Source organism: Ursus americanus, chromosome 17 (genome assembly GCF_024610735.1).
Source record: "Ursus americanus isolate L20-20 chromosome 17, mUrsAme1.1.p, whole genome shotgun sequence".
Taxonomy (NCBI): Eukaryota; Metazoa; Chordata; class Mammalia; order Carnivora; family Ursidae; genus Ursus; species Ursus americanus.
Window position 1 is genome coordinate 91,426 of NC_142143.1, and position 23,929 is coordinate 115,354.

The 23,929-nt window shown below is 55.9% G+C and overlaps 1 protein-coding gene across 4 annotated transcripts in view; it reads right to left on the reverse strand.

The window, feature by feature from the left end:
- The window catches only part of SHANK3 (SH3 and multiple ankyrin repeat domains 3), a 48,727-nt gene extending 24,798 nt beyond the window's left edge, over positions 1 to 23,929 (reverse strand). For all 4 annotated transcript variants that reach the window (XM_087868568.1, XM_087868570.1, XM_087868569.1 and 1 more), the window contains exons 1-15: positions 23,791 to 23,929; positions 21,841 to 22,503; positions 21,275 to 21,478; positions 20,336 to 20,407; positions 18,177 to 18,285; positions 17,951 to 18,102; positions 17,688 to 17,855; positions 17,406 to 17,522; positions 16,937 to 17,014; positions 15,896 to 15,962; positions 10,062 to 10,335; positions 6,886 to 7,088; positions 5,648 to 5,761; positions 395 to 470; positions 16 to 98 (exon numbers count right to left, since the gene is read on the reverse strand). In XM_087868568.1, the coding sequence (XP_087724694.1) occupies positions 16 to 98; positions 395 to 470; positions 5,648 to 5,761; positions 6,886 to 7,088; positions 10,062 to 10,335; positions 15,896 to 15,962; positions 16,937 to 17,014; positions 17,406 to 17,522; positions 17,688 to 17,855; positions 17,951 to 18,102; positions 18,177 to 18,285; positions 20,336 to 20,407; positions 21,275 to 21,478; positions 21,841 to 22,134 (2,011 nt within the window). In that variant the 5' untranslated portion in view covers positions 22,135 to 22,503; positions 23,791 to 23,929. The remainder of the gene's footprint in view (positions 1 to 15; positions 99 to 394; positions 471 to 5,647; positions 5,762 to 6,885; positions 7,089 to 10,061; positions 10,336 to 15,895; positions 15,963 to 16,936; positions 17,015 to 17,405; positions 17,523 to 17,687; positions 17,856 to 17,950; positions 18,103 to 18,176; positions 18,286 to 20,335; positions 20,408 to 21,274; positions 21,479 to 21,840; positions 22,504 to 23,790) is intronic.

Sequence of the window (23,929 nt, forward strand, 5' to 3'; positions counted from 1 at the left end):
CCTACTCTTCATTACCTTTGGCTCCACGGAGCACAAAACCGAAGCCCTCGTGGTCCCGTTTCTGCAGGACAGCCACCTTGTCGTCAATGACATAATCACTGGTGGAGGAAAGCAGGGAGGGATGAGGAGAGCCCCGTCAGAGAGAGAGCACAGCTGGCCAGGCTGACCCCATGTGTGCCCCAAACAGGATCCCACAGTCACAGCCCACCCCAGAAAGTTGCCCTTGGACTGACGCGGGAAGGCAGAAGACAGCGGTGGGCTGGGTAGCACCTCCCCTCCTCTGACCTCTTCGTCCCCAGGCCTCCTCGACCAGCTCTGTCCTCCCTCCATATCCGACGTCCCATCCGCATGCACGCCTACCCTTGCCCACCTGCCCACCCACCCCCACCTGTACCTGTGTGAAGTGAGGCTGTCATAGGAGCCCACTGTGTAGTGGCGGAAAAGGCGCTTCGTCCGGTCCTCCCGGGTTTCTGAGGGGAGTTTAGGAGCTGATGGAGGGCCACATCCTCCAACTGGCCTGAACTGCCCCTCAGCCATGCTGCTTACCAGCCTCTGCCCACACACATAGCCCTGGCCTGGCTGTGCCCACATGGAAGTGGGGGCCCAAAGGTCCATAGGTAAGCAGGCTGAGGGGACCATGCTGGAAATCCTGGCCTCTGGGGGTCGGGGTCCATAATGGGGAGGAGCTTCAGCTCATCTCTCCTGAGTGGCTGCACACAGCAGACGGGGCAAGACCAGGGCCATCTTAAGAGTCAGCAAGCCCCGAAGCTAAGAGCAAAGCAGGCGTGTACGTGTGTGGGCATTCGTGTGTCACCTGGAGTCACATGTAAGTGCTGTGTTGATACAGGCGTGTCAGGCTGTAGACCATATACACTGGCATGAAGTGTCACCGGGCCCTCACTGAAACTCTTCCAAGGAGCCCACGCACTCTCAACGTCCCAGGGTCCCTTCCTCCGGAGCCTGCCTCTGAGTGGGCAGGAGGTCCGGGTGTGGGGCTGGGTCCCCTTCCCTGACGTCACTGCATCCCACAAGAGCCTTGCCCCCATTTGTACTCTTGATCTCAAAGTCCCTCGCAGCTGTCGCAGGGCTGGCCAGCTGTGCCCCTACTGCCCCACCCACGGCCTCACTGACGTCCTGTAAGCCTGCAGGTTCCAGTCCACACCTGCAGCCACAACCCTCACCCCCCGCTCTGGGCTTTCTTCCCCAGCAACCTGTAGGTAAGAATCTCCTGACCCTCCTGGCTTCCAGCTTTCCAGGACCTTGGAAGGGCCCCAAGACAGCTCCACCACACCTCACATTACATCCACAGCTCCTCTCTCGTTCCCTATCATTCTAGCACTTCTCAAAATTAACTCATTCATTCAACAAGTATTTAGAGGGCGCCTACTGTGTACCAAGCGCTGTTTGTCTTAGGCCCTGAGAATACAGTGAAGAACAGAACAAAGCCTCTAGCCTGTGGAGTTGACCACCTATTTGAAGAGAGAGGACAGAAAGACAGGAAACAGGTATGTGCGTGACGTGTCAAATGCTGGCAAATGTTAGGAGAGAAGTAAGCAGGACAGGGGTGCAGAGAAGGTCTGCAGTTCTACAGTGGTCACAGGAAGGCTCATCAGGAAGGGACAGTTGAGGAGAGGCACGCAACGTTAGGGAGCAGTCCGAGGACTCTGTGGGTGCAAGGCTTCCTGGCAGCAGGCACACACAGGGCAAAGCCCACATAGCAGGATTGGCTTGGGATGTCAAGGGACAGCAAGCAGCCTATGCAGCTGGAGCTGAGAGAGTGAGAGAGAGGAAATGAGATCAGAGAGGGAACCTAGGATTGATTGTGAGGTCCTCCTGGGTAAGGACCACGTCTCATGTACTTCTATGATCCCAGCACCTAGTACAGTGCCTGGCACATAACAGACCCTCTAAATGCTAACTGGAAGGACAGATGGGTGGACAACTGGCTGAGTAGATGGGTGGACGGATAGACGGATGGAACGAGATATAGGTAGAAGAACAGATCAGATCAAAAGTAAATAGATATAGAAGTGGATGGAGGGAAAGAGAACGGGCTGGGAGGGTAAGGATGGATCAAACGATAGTAGATGGGTAAATGGATGGATAGGTGGGCTGGGGGGGTTGACAGAGAGGGGACAGCTGGATTGGTAGATTGATGAATGTATTGATCAATAGAGGGTTAGATGGTTGGCTAGGTGGGTAGATGGAAAGAGGGGAGGGCTGGGGGGTTGACAGAAGAGTAGATGAATGGCAAGAAAGGTGAGTAAGTCAAGGGATAGATGGGTACAAACGTAGACGGAGCAGTGGCTGGATGGAAAGAAAGAATTCCTATTAGTATCAGAAGACACAGGTGTTAGGAAAAGTACTGGTCCTGCTTTTTAGGGTCCTGCCACTAATATGACTCTCAGTAAGTCAACAGACCCCTTTAAGCCTCCCCTTGTAGAACAGGAGAATTCTCCTTGGAGGGTCCTCTAGGTGGTGATGGCCTGTAATTATCACCCGAACCTCCCAGTAGCTCCTCTGCTCCCTTCTCTTCTCTTCCCACACATTGCCTGTCGTGCACCTGCACCCACCATCCTGCCGTTCCCAAGGCCAGAGCAGGCCAGGCCTCGTCAGTGCTGGCGGGGGGGGGGGGGGGGGGGCGGGGGGCATCAGACCCCTTCTTGCCTCTGTCACACCCTTCTCCATACTGACCCAACTCCTAAATGTTCATAGCACCTGCCTGCGAATGACCCCCTCAAACTCACAGTTCATTAGCCTGCAGTTTTTAGATTTAGTCAAATTATATTTATTACATAACACAAATTCATTTTCCAGTTTTATTAATCAGACACATAGAAGCCAGCTGAAGTGAAAACACACAGCATGACCCCCCAGTACTGGAAAGACAGGGAAAGAGGGAAGGAGGGGGAGGAGGCAAGGAGGAAGAGGAAGGGGAAAGGGGAGGAGCTGGCCAGAGCTTTCCAGGTGTCCTACAGATCCTTCTATGCGCACAGGACTTCCCCTCACTTCTCAGCACTCTGCCTGCAACTGCCCCTCTTACCCCTTCTGCTCCGGACAGGTGCCTGGGAGGTACGCTCTCTGATGACCCTGGGCATCAGCCTGGCCCATACATGCTGACACAGTGTCCCCTTTTCGGTCCCTAAGTCCTTCTCTGTCCCCACTCCAGTCTCAGAAACAGATCTTTCTTTGGATCTGGGCCTGTTAGAAGCGGGTTCCCACTCCTGGGCTGCCCTCTGGCCCCTGGCAGAACTCAGCCCCTGGGTCCCAGATCAGAGACTATATAACCAGAGCAGCTAGTGGCTGGGTCTTTAGCTGAGGACAGAAATGACTCCTAGCCCTTGCCAGCAGGCAGCCCCCGCAGGCCTCTCTCCATCTGCCCATCCATGAAAGCATTCCATCTACCCAGATACCTTCTGACGCTCTTCCAGGTGACAAACCCCACAGCCACCCTGGTCTAGCAGCCCTGCAATTGCCCCAAGGCCTATAGCTCCTTCTCCGGGTTACTCCTGCACTCTCCCATCTCCAGAACTTCAGCCCACCCCAGCCCTCTCCACCTCCTCACTCTTTCCTGCCTGGGCCTTTGCCCCAACCCTAAATGACATGCACAATCAAGACAGCATCCCCCAGTCTCCTGCAGCACTGCCATAGCTGCAAAGCTCCACCACCAGGTCCCACGGCCATCTGACCGGCATCACGCTCCCCACCCCAGCCCTGCCACTTCTCCATGCACACACACAGAGCACCTGAAGTGTGGTGGTTACAGCACAGACCCTGCAGCCCACTGCCCACGTCACACATGAGACTGCCCTCCTAGAGATGAACTAACAACTGCCCGCACCTCCTAGACCCGCTGGGACGAGTCAGAGAATGCTCCTATGTAAAAGTGCTGAAAACTATGCCAGACATCCTGACGCAGCTAGGGGCATGCTAGATGCCAGCACGTGTGGATCTAGAACAGCAGGCCATGTGCCAGCAAACAGGCTCTGCCCCATCCCATCAGCTGACCACCTAGCCGACTCCCAGCTGTCCTACAAGGCTGCTCTCCGACTCCTTCCGGCCAACCCAGGGGGCTCCCCTGTGCTCCCACCCGTTACAAGAACACACCAACACCCCTGCTGTAACTATTGTGCACACCTGCTCCTCTCTGGGCAGAGAGCCGCCTCTGTGATCTCGCTCCTAACACAGGGCCCAGCACACATCAAACGCATAATCGAGATTTGCTGTTCTCAAATCCCAGCTCCCTTCCCGGCTTCAAACTCAGCTTCTGGATCCACACAGTTCTCAAACCGGAGACTTCACTGCCCTCCCATGGATCAGCACAGGACCCGGTCCCTACTCAACAAGTCCAGAGGCCCCCTTCTTCCCCACCCTCCTCCGTGAAGTTGGTACCAGGATCCAAACCTCTGAAATCATTCCCCACCTGGACACACTGCCCCACCTACTCTCCAGAGGCAGAAAACGGGGTTGGCGTCCCTTCCGTGCTCCCAGCCACCAGGAGAGCCGCCAGGGCAAGACAGGGAATGCTTGAGTAAAGGAGTAAACACAGCTGCTCAGGAGCAGGTCAGCAGCCGCACTCCTGCCTCCGTGGGCCCCGGTCACGTTCCACATAGGGCAGAGGTCCAGGCCACACAGGGGTTGGCTCCCCTTGGGAACCCCTCAACCCAGGGCAGTGGAGCACAGCAACACTGGGCCCAAGCCCTCCGTGAGCAGAGAGAGGGACGCGTGCACCCTTGGTCTAGACGCACCGCTGGCAACTACCACTGGTCACCACTCAGGAGGGGGCTCCCTTGTGACACCAGTTCTCCAAGGCAGAAATAACACTCATAGGTCTGGGGGCCTCCTAGGACCCCTGAGTCCTCACTGCAAGGGTATACCCCAGACACACAGCCAGCCCTGGCCTGAGAGCCACAAAAGGAGCAGCCACTGCTTTCTACTGGCAGGACCACCTCAGATCCCAATACCCAGAGGGACCCTTTCTGGAGGCCCAGGCAGTCAGCAAGGTCTGACTAAAGCTGCCCCCAGGCTTAGAAACTGTAACCTTTGCCTTCACATCCTCCCTCCAGGCTAAGGATGCAGCCATCCCCCACCTGCTGCCCTCAGACCATCCTGGCCCCAAGGCACTCACGACAGCCCCTCTGGGCCCAACTGGCCTCATTTCCTCTTGGCTAGTCCAGGCCTCCCTGCACTGCCCACTTGGACAATCTGTCCACTTTGGAAAGACGCCTCTTTTCTCATCCTGACCTCTTTACTTGTCTGCCAGCCACAAAGGAATCTCGCACTCCAAACACCCAGGATTTCTGTGGGGACTATGTGTGTGTTGGGGGGTGTGGGTTATGGTCACTGGGAGTCACATGTGGGATCACAGAGAGATGTGGGGTCACACGATCATACTGTGTGTCCTAGGAGCAGGTCCCATGTGTCTCTAAGGCTGTGAAACGCCCCCACGTGCTCACAAGTACGTCCAGGGTGTGTGCACGCTGTGTCCATCACGTCCACAAGTTTCTGTCCACTTTGAACGTGTGTTTGAGTTTACTCTAGTCTCTTCTCTGTGAATATCCACGGATTCAGCTCCAGGCAAAACCAAAGGGGAGCAGGAAGGGGCAGTGCCCCTCGGGAGCTGCTCGGGGGATGTGGGGTCACTCACCGTGCCGTGTGTCATACTGTCTCATCTGCACCTCTTCCACGCAGTCGGCCGGGAACCAGCCCGTGCGGCCTTTCACGGTCCCCTCCCAGAAACCGCCCTCCCCAATGCTGAGCACTGGAGGGACAGAAGCCAGACAGCTGTCAGGGTGCAGCCGGATACCCAGGAGCCCACCCCACCCACCACCACCTCAGGCTCAAGTGCTGCCCACCACCCCCCTCCTTCAGCCTTTCTCTCCTTCTCTCCCCTTTTCTTCCTTCATCCTCCTGGCTTTTTCCCTGGGAAGATTTTGGGATCCACACAGCAGACAGAAATGAACAGATGGACACAGCACAGGATAGGCATGTGGAGGACAGAGAGACACACAGATGGACACACTCGAGGGGGGACAACAGGCAGAGGCAGGGGCCACAAGCCTGCTCCTGCCCTCCCAGTTGACCCCTCTCCTCCCACCTCTTGAACCAACCCCATCCTTGTTCTGTTGTCCACCCCAGGAGTCGCTGCCGAAAGCTCAGGGTCATTGTGCTGTGGCCAAGAGGTCAGGCCACATGATGGGCCAAAGGAAGGCTGACCTCACAGCTGTCTCCTTCTCAGGCTCCCATGGACGTAGGGCACCCATGAGGATAGGACCCCAATAATGACAGAGGCCCCTATAATGAGAGGAGCTTGTCATGGCAAAGGATCCCCCCAAAACACAGAAAGCGTCAGGGATAGAAACCTTCATAATACACAGACACCCACATAATTGTCGCAGATATCCTCCACAATGGGACAGGGTCCCCACATATTAGGAGGATTTCCAATGAATAAGTCCCAGGAGTGACACAGGAATCCCATAATTGGAGGAAGGTCCCTGATGGGATAGGGTCCTTCAAATACACAGAACCCCAATGACACCAACCTCCATCATGACACAGAAACACCCCCATGATGAGAGGAACCTCTATGGTGACAACAGGGAACCCACAGTGGCAGAGGATCGAGAGGGACCCACATGACAGGACCCCCGTAAAGACAGGCACCCCTCCTTGACACAGAGCCCTTCACGGTGACACAAGGAATCCCCAGTGGCAGATGCATCCCATAATGACCACAGCGGCTCAGAGTTCCAGAGATACCCCCAATGACAGAGACCCGGAAAATAGCATCAGCCCTTCCACGATCACGGAGGACCCCAATCGTACACCCGGGAGTGGTGCCCCCCGCGCGCCCCGCGACCCCGCCCCCCGCGCCCCCCTCACCCTTCACGGCCTCGCCGCGGTGCAGCGGGATCTCGCCCTCGCCCTGCGGGCTGTGCGCCTTCACGGCGATGAACTTGCGGCCGGGGACGGCGCTGTAAAGTTTCCGCTTCGGGCCCCGGGGCGGCGGCGCGGGGGGCGCGGGGGGCGCCGGGCCGGGGCCGGGCGCGGGGCCGGGGCCGCCGGGGCCGCCGGGCCCGCTCGGGCTGTAGACGAACACGTAGGTGACGGACGCGATGCCGGGGGGCAGCGGGCACGCGAAGCCGGCGCCCGGGGCCTCCATGGCGCGCGGCCCGGCCCCGCCGCCGGCCTCACCGCAGCCGCCGCCGCAGCGCCCGCCGCCCGCCGCCCGCCGCCGCCCGCCCGCCCGCCGGGGGCCCGGCCCGGGGCCGCTCCATGGGCCGCGCCGCCGCGCCCGGCCCGCTCCCGCCAGCGCACGAGCCGCGCCCGCTCAGGGCTCCGGGGCCGCGGGGCTGCGCTCCCGGGCGCGCCGGGCTCGCTCCATGCCGCGGCCGCTCCTCGCGCCCCGCCTCCTCCGCGGCCGGGCTCCTCCCTCTGCGGGCGGCGGCGGCGGCCGGCCCTCCTTCCTCTCCTCCAGCGGCCACCTCACCGCGGCCCCACCACGGGAAAGGCCACCGGGCGAGGGGCACTGCCGCGCACGGAGGGCGGAGGAGAGGTCGGACTGAGGAGGGCGGGGAACGCGGTCAGCAGAGCCAGGTGGGAGCTGGGGAGGGACTGGGGGGGGCGGCTCCGCGGCCAGGAGGGCTCCCCCAGCGGTCCGCCCCCACCTCCCTGCTCAGGCCTTGGCCTTCTCCTCCACCTGGCCACTGCCATGTGCTGGGCGCCCAAATCCTCCTCCAGACCTGTGTCTTCTCCTCCTCGACACCTGTCTCTGATGCCCATGCCCACTCCGTGCTGACCACCTTCCCCGGACGGCTCCCCGACCTGGGCACCGAGCCTGAGGCTCAGAGGTCCTTCACCTTGGCGCTGCTGTAAAGCCTGCACTGGCTCCCTAGTACCTAGGCAGCCCAGGTCCCCATTCTCAGGCAACAGCCAGGCTCTCGGATGTGAGAACTAGCTACACTCCAGCCGCATGGTTGGGCATCTTCCTTTTCCTCCTCTGGGCTATTCATGATGCCGTCCACAACACTTCAACTATTCTAACCCTACTCATCTGTCCAGTTATTAAGTTACTGTCTCTCAGCTACGACCCCATTTTTCTCTGCCCTGCTCTGTGATGCTGGGGATACTCTGCCACACATTGCGGGGAGCTAGGGGGCTTCATGCCAGGCTCTGCCAACAGGGGGCGCTGGGGGGTGCAGACTGGGCCTCCCTCCACACATTCCCCCCAAAACACCCCCTTGCCCCGCCTGCCCCCGCAGCTCAAATGCCACCCTCTCTCCTTTAACCAAAAGGACTCTCCTCCCCTGAGGTCTTCTCCCTCCATGGTGCACCAAACTTCCTCAGTACCCTCCTGGCCACTCACAAGGAGCTTCCCTTACCTGAATCACTGCCCATCTAACTGCCTCTTACTCCTGGGCCCCAGGGGTCAGTGTCCTGAGACCTTTAGGACTCCCTGCTATTATCTCCCACCATATCTGGCACTCTAAGCACTGACTAAATGTTTGTAGAAAAATAGTAATAACCCTGCTGTCCCACACACAGCAGGTCTTAGTTCTATGTTTGCCAAAAGAATAAATGAATATACAAAAAGTAAATGAAAACAGGGTACCTACAGGCTTTTGTTTCTGCAAAACTGAAACATCCCAAAGTTTATTCTTTTAGCCACTGGCTGTCCTACCCTTAAGAAATCCATGGGACATGCAAAAGCTTCAGGGGAGAACTGAGGTGATTTGGAGGAAGACAGACAGCCTTGGAGTCTGGGCAGAGACACGGAGAGAGAGGAGACATCACAGATTACAGCTGCACAAGTGGGGACAAAGGCAAAGGAAGAAATTGCTTTATAAGCTCCTGCTGCACCCCAAGCCCTCTGCTGAACACTCAGGCTTAGAAAATTTGGGAACCAGGTCTACCTGGGGCCCAATTATGCTGCTTCCTAGCTCTGTGACTTTAGACAAGTCACCTACCCCATCTGAGCATCAGGACCCTCATCTGTAAAACAGTGTTAATAGAGCACAGCCTCATGTATGGCCAAGGTTAAGAGAAACGATACACATATGCTGCTCGGCCCAGCTGTCATCTTCAAAACAAAATGCTGTTTATGTAACTCATTCAACAATGTCTCCTGAGCACCTTCTGTATGACTGGCTCTGGCAGGAAGACAGCTCCTGCCCTCAAAGTGCCAGGAGGAGAGGTGCCTTAAGCAGCAGTGGCTGGACTGTGCTGTGGGCCAGGGGATCTCAGTAGGGACCCCTCACCTGCCCAGGTTCTGGAAGGCTTCCGAAGGAAACAACTGTGTGAAATTACCCCTACCTGACTGATGAGAAACCCAGGCACAGAGTGATTAGCTGACCTGTCCAAGGCCACAGTCAGCAGGCGCCGGGTCTGCACTGGACCCCAACTATCTATCTACAGAGCCAGTGCCCACCTTCCTACTCCCCACTGTCCAGCCCATCGAGGCCAGTGGTGCTTTAGCCCAGGCTTCCACCTCTAAGTTCTGGGGATGCCAAGTCCCTCCGATGTCCCCGGTTCTCAGGGTCCCAGTGCTAATGGTACAGGGTCTTGTGGTCCAACAGGGCTGGAGAGGTGGGGGAAAGACAAAGACTTCCCCTTGGAGACAGGGCTAGGGGTCACCTATAGGTTTCAAGCCCTCATGGAGATGAAGCTCCATTCCCTAACCCTTACCACACACCACCCAGCCCTGCCTCATCTCAGCCTTTACCCTCCTTCTAGCACTGCAAGAACCTTTGTAAAGCACAGAGCTGGCCAAACCCTCTCCTTCAACATCCTCCCTGAGATCGCCTCAGGACAGGTCCAGCTCCAACCAGATCAGTATGGGGGAGCCTGCTCCAGCCAACAAGGCCTCACTTTCTTCCCTTTCCCATCCAGGAAGGCCTGTATGGGGGGCCTGGCAGTCCCCCACCCCAAGCCTCAGCCCATCACTGTAGAGGTGCCAGGCACCACTAGGTCTCTCCCTGCCTCTCCATGCTGGCTCCTCCTGCTGGGTCCCAACACCCCACCCACCCAGACCCTGCCAGGGCCTCCCAGACCCCTCCTACCTGATCTTGCTCTGGCTGCCCCTGCCTGCTGTGGGGCCACCGATGTCATTCTCTTGGTCACCATCCCGATCTCGGTCTTTCTCCTCCTGCAGCCGCTGGAGCAGCAGCTGATGGGGGAGGCTTCGCAGCGAGGGTCCAGGAGAAGCTGCCGGTTGCACCTCACCCTTCAGGTTGATGTCACTGGCTGAGCGCTGCAGGGGCCGAGGGGAGGCCAGGCCACTGGGGCCAGCCAACCGCCGCCGCTTTGCATAACTGGGGGTTTCCCTGAATGGTACTGGGGTGGGAGTGGGGGGTACAGATGAGACTCTGGGCAGCCAGATAGGATGACCAACTTACCCTGGTTTGCTTTCCAGATTTTAAAACTAAAATCCTATGTCCCAGGAACTGCCTCAGTCCTGGACAACCAGGACAGTTGGCCAGCCTATGACTGAAGCTACCATTGGGGGTCACATCCCAAACTGCCTCTAACTCTAGCTTCAGGGGTGAAGCCTGCTCCTCCTGTCAGCTAAATGAGGTCTTGGGCATGCTCAGATCTGCTCTTGGAACTATCCATTTCACAGGCTTCAGCAGAGGCAGAACAGGCCCCGTGTGACAAATCTCACCAGGCTACTGCTATACTGGACCATCTATAGTTAACTACAATGAGGGAAACCATAAAAGACGTTCTAGACCAGGGTTTGGCAAACTTCTTAAAGAATCAGACAGTAACGATTTCAGACTGCAAGCCATATAGCCTCTGTCCTGAGGACTCAACACTGCTGCTACAGCACAAAACAGCCACGGAAAACGTATAAGCAAATGGGTGTGGCTGAGTTCCAATAAAACTTTATTTAAAAAGCAGGTGGTGATTTTAAAAACATGATCCAAATATATGCTATTTACAAAAGAATCCCTTTGGATCCAAAGACACGAGTAGGTTTAAAATAAAAGAATAAAGGAAGATATTTCATGTAAATAGTAACCAGGAGGGCTAAGTAGCTATATTTATATCAGACAAAACAGACTTAAAGATAAAAAATATTACAAGAGACAGAGGACATTGTATATTGATAAAGGTGTCAATTCATCAAATATATTAACAATTATTAACATATATGCACCAAACAACAGAGCATCAAAATATATGAAATAAACATTAACACATTTGGAGAAATAGACAGTTCCATAATAATATTTAAGACTTCAACACCCCACTTTCAATAATGGATAGAACATCTGGAGGGACAATCAATAAGGACATAGAAGACTTGAACCAATTAGACCTAACAGGTATGTGTACAGAACACTACAGAAAACAAGAGAAGAATATATATAATTCTCAAGCGCACATGCAACATTTTCTAGGACAGGCCATATGTGAGGCCACAAAACAAGTCTCAATAAATTTTAAGTGACTGAAATCACACAAAATATCTTCTCCAATCACAATGGGATGAAGCTAGAATTCAAGAACAAAAACAAACAAAAAAAAAAACCTGAAAAATTCACAAATACATGACAATTAAACAACACTCTCTTAAACAACCACCACGTGACAAAACAAATCACAAGGAAGTTAGAAAACACTCAGAAAATAAAAACAAAAACCTGCCAAAACTTAGGGGAGACAGCAAAAGTGGTGCCAATAAGGAGATTCATAGTTGTAAAACATCTATATCAGAAAAGGATAAAAGTCTCAAATCAATAAGCTAAGTGCACCTCTTAGGAACTAGAGAAGTTCCTTCTCTTAAGGAACTAGAAAAAGAGAAGCAAACCAAACCCAAAGCTAGCAGAAAGAAGGAAATTAGGATAGACAAAGATAAATGAAATAGAGAACAGAATATAAAGAGAATGAAAACAAGAGTTGTTTGTTTGAAAATATCCACAAAACTGACAACCTGTAGCTAGACTGACTCAGAGAAAAAAGAGAAGAGAGACACAAATAACTAAAATCAGAAGTGAGATTGTGGCGTTGCTACCAATCTTATAGAATTAAAAAGGATTAAAAGAGAATACTATGAACAACTGTATGCCAACAAATTAGATCCAAGTTAGATGAGATGAACAAATTTCTAGAAAAACACAGATTACCAAAACTGACTCAAGAAGAAATAGAAAATCTAAACAGACCTGTAACAAGCAAAGAGATGGCTCAGTAATCACAAATCTCCCAACAAAGCCAAGTCCAGAGAGCTTCACTGGTGAATTCTCCCAAATACTTAGAGAAAAATTAACACCCATCCTTCTCAAATTCTTCCAAAAACTAGAAGAGGAAAGAACACTTCCTAACTCATTCTATGAGCAATTAAAAAGTAAGCAAAAGACTTAGTATTTCTCCAAAGAAAATATACAAATGGCCAATAAACACATGAAAGGATGCTCAACATCCTTAGCCACTAGGGAAATGCAAATCAAAACCACAATGAGATACTATGTCACACTGACTAGAATGGCCGTAATAATAATAATAATAATAATAATAATAATAATAATAATAAACCGATGATTACAAGTGTCAGCAAAGATTTGAAGACTTTGAAATTCTCCTACATTACTGGTAGGAATGTAAAATGGTGAAAAACAATTTGGCAGTTTCTCAAAAAGTTAAATATAGAATTATCATATGGCCCAGCAATTCCCCTCCTACGTTTATGCCCAAAATAACTGAAAACAGGTATCCAAACAAATTTCACACATGTTCTTAGCAGCAATATTCATAAAAGCTGAAAGGTAGAAATAACCCAAGTGTCCTGTTGAAGAATGTGTGGATAAACAAAACTTTATACATACAGATCATGGAATATTATTCAGCCATAAAAAAGAATGAAGCATCCTACAATATAGATGAAGCCTGAAAACAAGCAGAGTGAAAGAAGCCAAACACCAAATGTCACATATTGTAGTGTTCTAGTCATGGGAGCATCTCGAATAGGTAAATCTATAGGGACAGAATGTATGTTAGGGTTAAGAGAGGTTAAGAGGGAGGGGAGTGTGGAATAATTACTTCATGTATGCAGGGTTTCCTTTTTGGGGTGATGAAAATATTTGAAATTCAATAAATGTGGTTGTATAATACTCTGAATGTATTAAATACCACTGAATTATTCGACTTAAAATAATTAATTTTATGTGATGTGGACTTAACTCTAAATGAAACATAAATCCTCCATTTTAAAGCCTTGATTTAAAAAAAAATAGAAAGACTGTGGGCTGAATTTGGCCTGTGAGGCCTCACTTGCCAAGCCCTATTCTAGACTCCTGTCAGCAAAGTGTGAGCCGTGGACCATCAGCCTCACCTCAGAGCTGAAACTCTTTGGAAATGAAGACACTCACGCTCCACCCAGAGCCACTGAGTCAGAATCGACATTGAACAAGACCCCTAGGTACGGTGTGAGAACTTCCCTCTGGCCCTGTGGGACAGCAAGTTGGTGAGAACATGAAAGCACGTGTGTGAGAAACAGTGGGGGAGAATGTGGACCCTAAGTTGGCCCAAGAAGACAGAGGGGAAGACACATCGGTAGCTATTCCCAGGCCAGGATCTCTGCTTCAGGCCTATCAATCTAGAGAGGGCTGCCAATGGGTTTCAAGGTGTCCTGTCCCTTGAACAGTAACAGGTCCCAGCCTACCAGACCCTCCACAAGGGCTTCCCTTCCTGAGGAAGAGGAAGGAGGATGGATGGGCAGAGCCTCCCTCCAGCTCTTCTGTGTGCAGGCCCATCCCGGGTCCCTGAGCTGGGGTAAGACATGGCAACTGACCGTCACTGAAGAAGTGTCCCTGGAGTGAAGGTGTGCAGAGGGAGTAGGGGTGACAAGGACAGGTCCAAAGACCGCCTCTGCCCTAAACCCCCTTTATAAAAATGAACTAATAATAATCACTCCTTGACGGGTTGCGGAGAGAGTAAACTAAAATAACAAGGCTCATGAATGTATTACCTGTAGCTCAGGGACATCTGGCTAGGTCATCTGAGTATATGCATGATACCTGAGCAGACTAGGGTCCATAGCCAGCAAAGCCAATGGCCACACAGAGGCCAACTGGTCTGGATGCCTGCTCCGTACCTCAGCTCAGCAACGACACGCCTAACTCCAACCTGGAGAGCATACTCAGGGTCAGCCAGACAGTGAGTCGTAATAATGGTGACCCTAGGAGCCCTAGTATCTCTGTCCACTATCAAGAAAATGAGGGGCAGCTGGAGACTTCCTCTCTCTTGGCCACGACCAGACACCCTCCTCCCTCCAATCAGCTGGACCAATGTCACCGGCCGGAGTCTAGACACATAGAATCAAATCCCACACAAGGTCAGAGGAGGGAAGGGTATTCAAATAACCATAAAAAAAACATATTTTACTTAAGAGAAACTGAGGCACAGAGGTCCTAAGCAGCTTTCCCACAGTCAAACAATCACAAGATGAGAGGATCCCACATGTCTATGAACCAGGGTTCTCCCAGGCTAACAACCACCTCCAAAACACTCACCAGCCCCAACCAGACCCTAACGGAGCCCTCACTCTGTCTCTTGTCCCTAACTCAAACCTCAAACCTTATCATGGTTCTCTGCCCATCAGAACCTGGATCTAAACTCTATGCCACGTCATTAGCTCAGTTGTTTACTCAACATGTACCTACTGATACTCGCTATGCTGCAGCTGTGGAGTCTGCCCCCACCCCAACCTTAGAGACTCAACCCATGATCATGGTCCCCTGGCCTTCCCAGGACATGAGAGACTCATAACCAAGCCTCAGTGGAGGAGGTCTGTTCAGGGTAGACTCTACAGAGGAAGAGTCCTTAAATGTGAACTTGACCTTAATCTCAACCCCAGTCCAAAATGCAACCCTAGCCCTGACCATAAGAGAACCAAGACCAGCCCTAGCCCTTTGCTGTCCACTGTCACTTAACCTTTTGGGGGTTTTGTTTTGTTTTTTAATAGGGACACTACAACCATGGCAGACAGGGGAGCCTGGGAGTCTGTGTTCCAGAGAGAACCATGGGCAGAAAAACCTGGCCCACCCAGGACAGAGGGAGCTAAGAAGGGAGCCCCTCTGTGGTCAGCTAGCTGAAGGGGTCGCCTTTCCAAGAGGGGAGACCTACCCTCTCCCATAGCCCTACCCACTTCACACAAGAGAGAGAAGGCAGGATCCCAAGGACAGGTCCCAGAGCAGCCCGGCACCCACCACCGACATGGGAGTGGGTGGGGACCTCCTTGAGGCTCCAGTGTGGTGGCTGTGCCCATCCTCCTGCCTGCCCTAGAGTCAAGACCAGGTGGCATCTCCTGGTTTCCCCTTCAGGACCATGAGTCAGGCATATCCTGGGCTCCCCTGGTACACTGGCTCAGAGCTCAGTGCCCTGAAGATAGCTCTTCCCTTCTCCATTTGCATCCTGACCACTGTATTTTGTTTTCTTTACATGATCTTGTCCTACTGAAGCACACTATGGGCTACTTAAACCAGCTCTTGCTCCAGGCAAGAGTGACACACCGAGGGTCAATGGCTGAGATTCACTGCCCCATGTCCCCAGTGACCTAACAGGAAATGAACCTTGACCCTCACTTCAACAGCACTCTCAACCTAAGTCGACCCCTAAACTCAACAATGGCTCCAACCCACAGCCCTAACCTAACCATGCTCTCAACCCTTACTCAGATCCTTTGTCCACTCCACACAGGCCCTTCCCTCGGCAGATTCCCCATACCTTCAGGGGCCATTAACGGACCATTGACCAAAGTATAATTGCAAGGAAGAGGCTCAGGGTATGGGGGGCTCCCTTATACCAACCCCACTGACCCCTGTACCTGTTGGGGACATGACAACCCCCACAAATCCACATCCAACAGGGACCTGGGTTGGGCAGAACTCACCAACATCTGAGTCTTTATGGGTTTTGATGACCTCTGCGAGCTCAAAGTTCCCTGCGATGATGGCCACCTGAGGAGGGAGGGTGAGAGAGGGGACTCAGGGGTGCCAAACCTGCCCCCCTTGGCCACTGTGCATCCTGCCTGGGCTCCTGTGTGGGGTCTTCCTTGGTTGGGGGCCCCAGGCTCAGACCCTGGCCCCTGTCTAACCCACCACCCTAAGGGATTAAGAGGTTTCCTGGGACATGAGACTTTGAGCTAAAACCAGGACAGTCCAGGCCTATGGGTCACCCTACTGATTCTCTTAACAGCCCCTCCACACAGACCATCGCTCCTGTCTCAGCCATGGTCCACCATTGCCTCATACCTGTCACCCTCCTTCTTCCCTTCCCTTGTCTCTGCATCTAGTCATCCAACAGGCCCTTCCAGACTCGCCCAAACCCACCAGGCTCTTCCATTGCTGTGTCTGTCCCCTGACTGGACAGCCACAGAGGACCTACCTGTCTTCCTCACATCTCTGAGGAGACCTCTGAAGGCCCTCATTTCCACTGAGAACAGAATCCCAGCTCCCTCTGAGGTCGAAAAGTCCCCATAACATGGTCTTAATTCCCTCACCCACAAATTCCAGGCCACAGAGAAACTCATGCGCCTGGTGCCAAGAACCAAAGTCCCCTGGAGAAGGGGCTCAGAAACATCACCTGAATTAAGTCAGGGACTGGAAGTAATCCTCTCACCCCTGATTTGGCCTCTATACTCCACCTGTCTCTGGCAGGTCAAGCCCACACTGGTTCTCCCCTGACCCCAGAGGACTATGACCCTCTTGTTTCCCTGGAAGGAAGACAAGGGAACCGTCCACAGTGAATCCCCCCAGTCCACGAGCTGGGCGCTGCACTGCCCACCCCCTTCCTCTATCTCACCCTGGGCCAGTCCTGGAGTGAGAGCTCCCTTATTGCCTTACAGGGTAAGAACCACGGTCCAGAGAGATCAAGTCACACAGAGACAGACACCCAGGGGTCAGCCTCACGCTCCCGTAAACCACTCTTGTACCTGGAAGGCTGTCTGGCTATTGTAATTGCGGACATCCTTGTTAGCTCCACGGAAAAGCAGGACTCGAGCACAGCTCTCCTGTTGGGAGGGTTGGAGTGGGGGTCACAAGTGGGCAGCTGGAGGGGCACAGTCAGGATGCAACAGCACACACTGGGGCACATAGGGGGGTCCAGGGCACACCCACCCACACTGACATGTCCAGTGCCCGTATGCACTGGCTAGGGATGAGCAGGTCAGGTCCCGCTTGGCCCAGAAAGCCCAGATGTGCACGATTCATACCCGGTTGTTTGGAACACACATGTAACGTGTGCTCAGGCAACAGATGTGCACACATAGGCCTGGAAGGCCACAGTTCACAGCGGGCCACAGAACACGCACCCAGGAAGTAACACACAGGACTAGACAGGTAAGCAAGCACTGCACAGGAGCACCTGCACGCACCCATGCATGCGTACACATATAGTCACACCTGGTTATAAAGGGCACAGATGTGCAGGGCTGTATTCCCTGAGGCGTTCTGAGCCCCCATGTCAGCTCCGTAGAACAGCAGGTGTTCCAGGTGTTGCACATGCCCAAAGCGGCAGGCCTGGGGGATGAGAGAGATGCTGTTGGGTCCCCGAACAGAGTGCAGGACCCTCAATCCTACCAATAGGGTCGGGAAAGCCCCCACTGCCTCACAGAGCCAGGAAGCTCCCTCCTACCCCCAGACAGAGGCTGACACTCCCCCTGCCCCTTCACACTCCCTGCCCACCTGGTGGATCTCCTGCCAGCCGTTCTCATCTGTGGTCCCCAGCTGAGCATGGTCGTGAAGAAGCAGCTCACAGCAGAGGGCATCCCCGCCCCCCAGGGCACTGTGGTACAAGGGCGTCAGGCCGCGGCTGTCCTTGTAGTCAGGTGAAGCGCCCAGGTCCAGCAGGGTCTGAAGGCAAGGAGCCTCAGCATTCATGCGGGACCCAGCTTCCTCCCCGCGCTGGGCCATGCGCCCCTCCAGGCCAGGGCCCCGCCCACACTGACCGTCAAAGCTGCCGCATTCCGCTGGCGCGTGGCACAGTGCACAGCAGTGAGCCCATCTCGAGTGCGGAAGTCCAGGTGAGCACCGCCGTTCCTCAACACCTTCAGCAGGTCCGTGGCATTGTCCAGCTGGGCCGCAAGGCTCAGAGGACACTCTGAGTTCAAGAGACAGATGAAGGTTAAGGTCCCAACCACTCCAAAGCCATGCCCTTCCTGCTCTGCTTCTCACCTCCTGTGTCAGGATCGTGGAAATTGGGGTCCAGCCCCTTGTCCAGTAGGCGGGCCACCTTGTCCGTGCTGTGCAGCTGGACGTAATCCATGAACTTCTTCAGGTTTGCCTGGAATACCCAGCCGTCCTGGTCAGCCCAGCACCACAGTTACAATCATCTGCCACCCGCCTCCCACCAGTAAGCCTCAGGCCACCGGTCACCCTACAGGAGCAGGTACTGCCCCACCTCCTCACACCTGTCACCCTACACCATGACCTTGTCACCCAACATATCACCTTAAGTCCTGTACTCTCACATGGCCGTCTCAGCTCACTGGGCCCAGGTGCTGCTTAAAGTCCTTCCCTGCATCCCCGGCCCACTGCAACAGTCAGTCTCAGCCCAGCTAGCCCCTCATCAAGTACAGGTTGCCCTGGTCATGCCCCCAAGCAAATTTCCTACCCCAGCCTCACCACTGCTCTGACTCCTCTCCTCAGCCATGCTGCCCCAAGCTGCCCAGCCTGGAAGAGCCCAAGGCACCCAGGCAGGAGCCACCCCCACCACAGCCCACAGCCCCATCACTCCCAAGGTGGTCTGTTCCTTCTTCCTCATGAGATCACCCAAGGCAGACCCCTATCCCTGAGGCCCTTCCTCACCTGTGGGTGGCCCCTCCTGTGACATGACTTTGCCTTTCATTCATTGACCTAGTCATGCATTAATTCACTCTGCAAAGCCTCACTGAGGCTAATGCTACAGATGCTGCCTGCAAAAGGCAAGCTGCCTTGGCTGGAGGCCCCGGGTCTTCTACAAACACTCAGACTGCATCAGAAATAGGAGAGAGCACCATGGGAACCACTTCACAGGAGGTGTCCTCCTAAGGTGAGTCTAGACAATCAAACAGGAGGAAGGGTGCTCATGACAGGGGGGAGATGTCAGCCAGACCCAGAGGGGATGGTGTGATGGTGAGGGCTGGTTAGAGTCCAGGCAGGCAGAAACATGCTGGGCTGGGGTAAGGAGTTGAAACTCAATCTAAAACCCAGTGGGACTCACTAGAGGTCAATAGTCACCAGTGTCCTGTGGGTTGCTCGGGACAGTTTTAGAGAAGAGGTAACCATTTGGGGAGGAACCCAGAGTGACAGGGTCACAGTGGGCCAAGTGGAGAGCGAGGGCAGTCTCTGTCCAGCCAAAATCATGGCCTCTATCCCCATGTGCCCCAGGGGCAGCAGAAAAGCCCGGCATGGAGGCTCCATGGTCACAGAGGGGTCACTGCACCCAGAGGTGACAGTGCTCAGATCCTTCTCCTAAAACGAGACAGGCTCCAGAGACAGTCAATGAAGTGTCCAGTAAGCAAACGTCCCCTGGTCACTGGAACCTGAGGTGGGAGCTGAGGGGTCTGCCTGTGGGTAGGGGCCGTGACACCCACATTACCTCTCCTACATTCAGAGAAGGCAGTGAGGTGGCCCCCAAAGAACATTCGGGGTCAGGCCCACCTAGCAATGATGCTCAGTAGGTGTCCCTAAGCACAGGGCCCCAGCGTCAGACAGATCTGGATTCAGCCCGTTTCACTGGCTGCACACCTGTAAGCAAGTCACGTCACTTCTCTGGGACTCAGTATCTTCATCTGGAAAATGGGATAATGATAGTCCTTCCCAGGAGAAAATTGAGATGCCTAATTATGAGTGCCCAGCACTGGCGGACCACTAAGTGCTAGGCTCCTTGTTCTCCCCACCCCCTCCCAGTTCCCCTAACTGAGGACATCAGGTGCTTGTTCACTTCCGTTCCATCCAGGCTCTCACCAAGACACCATACCCTATCACACTCCACCACCACCCCCAGCCAGGGGCCCACCAGAGGGGTGAGCAAGAGTCTGATCTGACTGAAACCCATCACCAGACCACGCACACAACAGCCATGGTGCTGGAGTCTGCACCCAGCCCTCCAGCTGCCCCAACGCCTACTCCGGGGCCCTGACACAAGAGAAAACAGCCTGAACCAAGCTGGAGGGACTGTGGTCAGTCCCAAGCCAGGGTGGAGGATGCTGGGAGCAGAGAGAGGGCTCTTGGGAATTTTTAAATGACATTGTTGATATCACAAAATCCAGTCAAGGCTGGGGTGAAGCGAACACTGCTCATGGGGGCCAGGAGGTAACCTCTGGAGTCCCTTCTCTGTGGCCCCTCCTTACCTTAGTGTGAAGCTTTGCAAACTGCTTGTCATCAATGAGGTTCTGGGCATAAACTCGCCTCTTGTATCGAAACTGCTCAGGTAAAGAAAAGGCAGAGAAAAGGCACCCGCCTGGGCTGAGTGAGCGAATGCGTGCACAAAACCAAGTCCTACTTGCTCACCCGGCCAGCCACACAAATCTCATACGGACTACCATGGACATGGATGGGCTGCACGCCTGCTGTCCCATCACCTGCAACAGCCCCTTCTCTCTCATTCCCACCCCAGGATGCCCTGGAAAATGCCACTCCTTTTCCAAGACCTGATTCCAGGCTTACCTTCCTAGACATGCCCTGAGTAGAACTAACCCCATTTCCCTGTGCCACCAGAGGCCAAGCCAACTTTGAGCTCAACCACCATAAAGCTCACTTTAATGCTCATTGCACTTGCCACCACCACCCCAAGCTGTAAGTCTGTCCTCACACCTGACAGTGCACTCAACATCCTTGCCATTATGAATGGGTGCACAAATGAGAAAGACATCGGTCTGCCCTCAGAGACTCCACGGCGGGGGAAGGGAACAGATGTGCACACAGGTAACTCGCTGGCTTACCCCACACACTGCTCTGCGCACTCGCACCCCGCTCCGCAGAACCACTCTGTTCCCACCACACAAGACGCTGACTGCAAACACTGCACGCCACACACAAGTCTCGCCGCACGAACTGCTCACACCTCACACGCTACACACACCGCACACTGCGCCCCGCGCACACACTGTATACACCGTTCACTGCGCTGGGCACACACAGACACCCCCACACACACACACACACGGCTGACTCCTCCGGTCCGTGTCCCTCACTGCCGTGCCCTTCACTGCTCTTGTCCCGGAACTCCGTGGTCGCGCCCCAGGCACTCGCCTCCCGCCCCCGGTCGCGCGCCCCCACCCGCCACTCACCTCCAGGTAGGGCAGGGGCGTGTCCAGGTTGGGCGGGTACTCCTGCAAGAGCCGCTCCTCGTCCAGGAACTTGCCGGCGCGGCCCCGGGAGGGCGGCTGGAAGAGCCCGTAGTTGAGCGCGTCCTGGAGGCTGTGGTTGAGGGCGCAGAGCACGCGCTGCTTGGCGGCCCACACGGGTGCGGCCGGGTCCAGGCGCAGACACTTCTGTGGCGGAGCGGGCTCATGAGTGCGGACCGGGTGAGCGCGGACCGGCCGCGCCCGGCCCGGCGCAGGGCGCCAAGTCCCGGGAGCCCCCGTAGGAGTCCGGGGCTCCGGAGCCCAAGCCCCGGACCCCGCGCCTCCGCGTCCAGCAGGCGAGGACCCGCCCCAAGGGCGGTGCTTCCCCGGGCCCCGCCCCCGCCCGGGTGGTGGGGAGGGTCTCCGCGGAGGCGGCGGGGGAGGGGTGAGTAGCCGCGGGCCTGGGGTCCCGGCACCCGCCTCAGAGCGCGCCGGTGGGGGGGGGGGGGGTAGGGGGGGGTTGGGCGAGGAGGGCGGAGGCGCTCCCGGGACGGGGCGGTGGGGCTTACCGTCTGCTGCAGGTCCGGGATGCCGACGCGCACGACCACGGCGCTGGCCCCGGGGCCGTCCATCCCCGCGCCGGCGCCCGGGCCGGAGCCCGGGCGGCTCGCGGCCGGGAGCGGAGCGCACTGGGGCTCCGCGCGGCGCCCCGGCCCCCCCTTCCCCCCCGCCGGAGCCCCGTCGGCCGCGCTGCGCGGGAGGGGGCCGGGGGGGGCCGGGGCCGGGGCCGGCGCGGGGGACAGCTGCGCCGAGGGCTCCGCAGGGGCGGCGGCGGCGGCGGCGGCGGCGCGGCTCAGCTGCATCGGCCCCGGCTCAGCTCGGCGCCTGCCTTCCCCGGGGGCGGGGGCGGCGGGGGGAGGGGGCCTGAGCCGGGAGGGAAGCGGGGGTGGCAAGGGGGCTGCGCCGGAGGCGGGGGCCGGGAGGGCTCAGGGCCAGCCGGGGACCGGGGGCGAAGGGGACTGTACGGGTCCCGGGGTGAGGTGGGAGGGTTCGTGCGGTGGGCCTGGGCCGCCCCACAGGGCGGGGGCCCTGGGGGCTGTGCGGGGGGTGTGGGGAGTCCTAGGCCTTGGCGTGGGGGGAGTGGCTGAGCCGCGAGGGCCGCGCCGGCCTTCGGCTGCGTGCGAGCATCCGCGGACCACCGAGGAAGATTCCGCGAGGCGGGGGTCCTGAAGCTGGGGTGGGGTCCGCGTTGGGCACAGGGACCAGAGAGGGCAGGAAGGGGAGAGAAAAACGGGAGAATTAATTTCCGGGGGTGGCAGCTTCTCCCCCATTCTACCGACCTCCCTACACCACTCAAGGCCCGGGGGAGATGACGGTGACCAACCCTGCCCCAGTCCTGGGTGTGAGACGGAGGAGACATCGGGGCCAGGGAGGGGCTAGGGGCTCTCCCACAGCAAGAGCCAATTAACCCTCCGACTTAACCCTTACGACCACCCTGAATAGTGTTCAGCGCGGCTTCCCGCATCCCCAGCCGAGTTTGGGGAGTTCTGTCTGGACTCCAAGGCCGCCTCTCCTCCTCCCCACCCTCCAGGCCCCCTGGTCTGCCTAGACCAACGCCTGTCGCCCCCTTTCCGTCACCTTAGCGACGACAGGATGGGGGCGCGACCTATGAGGACAGCCTTAGGGGAGGGGGCGCTACTAGTCTCCACCTGCAACGGGGAAGTGAATTTTAGTTTTACACGTTGTCGTGGCAACGCGGGAGGGGGTGATGAGTGGGCGGAGAAGAGGGGAGCGCAGTAAAGAAACTAGCTCAGGCACCACCGCCCCATTGGAGCATGCCACCCCCCCAACACTAATAAACCTTACAGAACTACCCCAGTGCTGCGAAACCTGTGCCCCCAAGACCCCTGAGAGCAAAGAGCAGCCCCTAAATGTCGGAATATCCCTGATCTCCCGAGAAATAGCTCCTGACTCCCACAGAACTCCCGGCCATGCCTTGACTGTGCCCCCAAAGAAAGGCCCTGACCCCCATAGCGGAGCTGCTCGCCCTCTCGCTGGACGTACTTGATAATGTTCATAAAACAACCAAGCATGGGCACACCCTCTGGTCCCTGGCAGAAAAGAGTCCCTGCCCCCCCCCCCCAGCCTCACCCAGTCTTCTCCAAGAACAGTCTTGGATCCCCCGAGGCTCCCAGGAATAAACTTGAATGAACCCCCTACACACAGAAAACCTCCCTACTCCTCCCCATGACAACCTGGAAACACCCTAACCCCACACGAACAGTACTTGGTACCCCCCTCCAAGAACAGATCCCTCCCCACACAGCCACCTTGACCACCACCTGCCCATCACAAAGCCCCTCCCCCCGCAATACCCACCCCTCTGCCCCCAGAACCGTCTCTGATCACCCCAGAGCAAGGCCCCCTTCCCAAGGACCAGCCTTAACCCCTGAGAGAGCCTCCTCTTCCATCCGCTACCCCTTTAGGAAAAAATCTCTGCCTCCCAGGGCTCCACTGACCCCACAGAGCCGAATCTCCAGCGCTGTCTGTGGGTCTGGTCCTGCTTTCTCCTCAAGCTTGGGCGGACCCTCCCTGCCCGGAAGTGTGGCCCCAGGATGCCCAGACCTCCCACCCCCTTGTCCAGACTCTTCCCAAGGC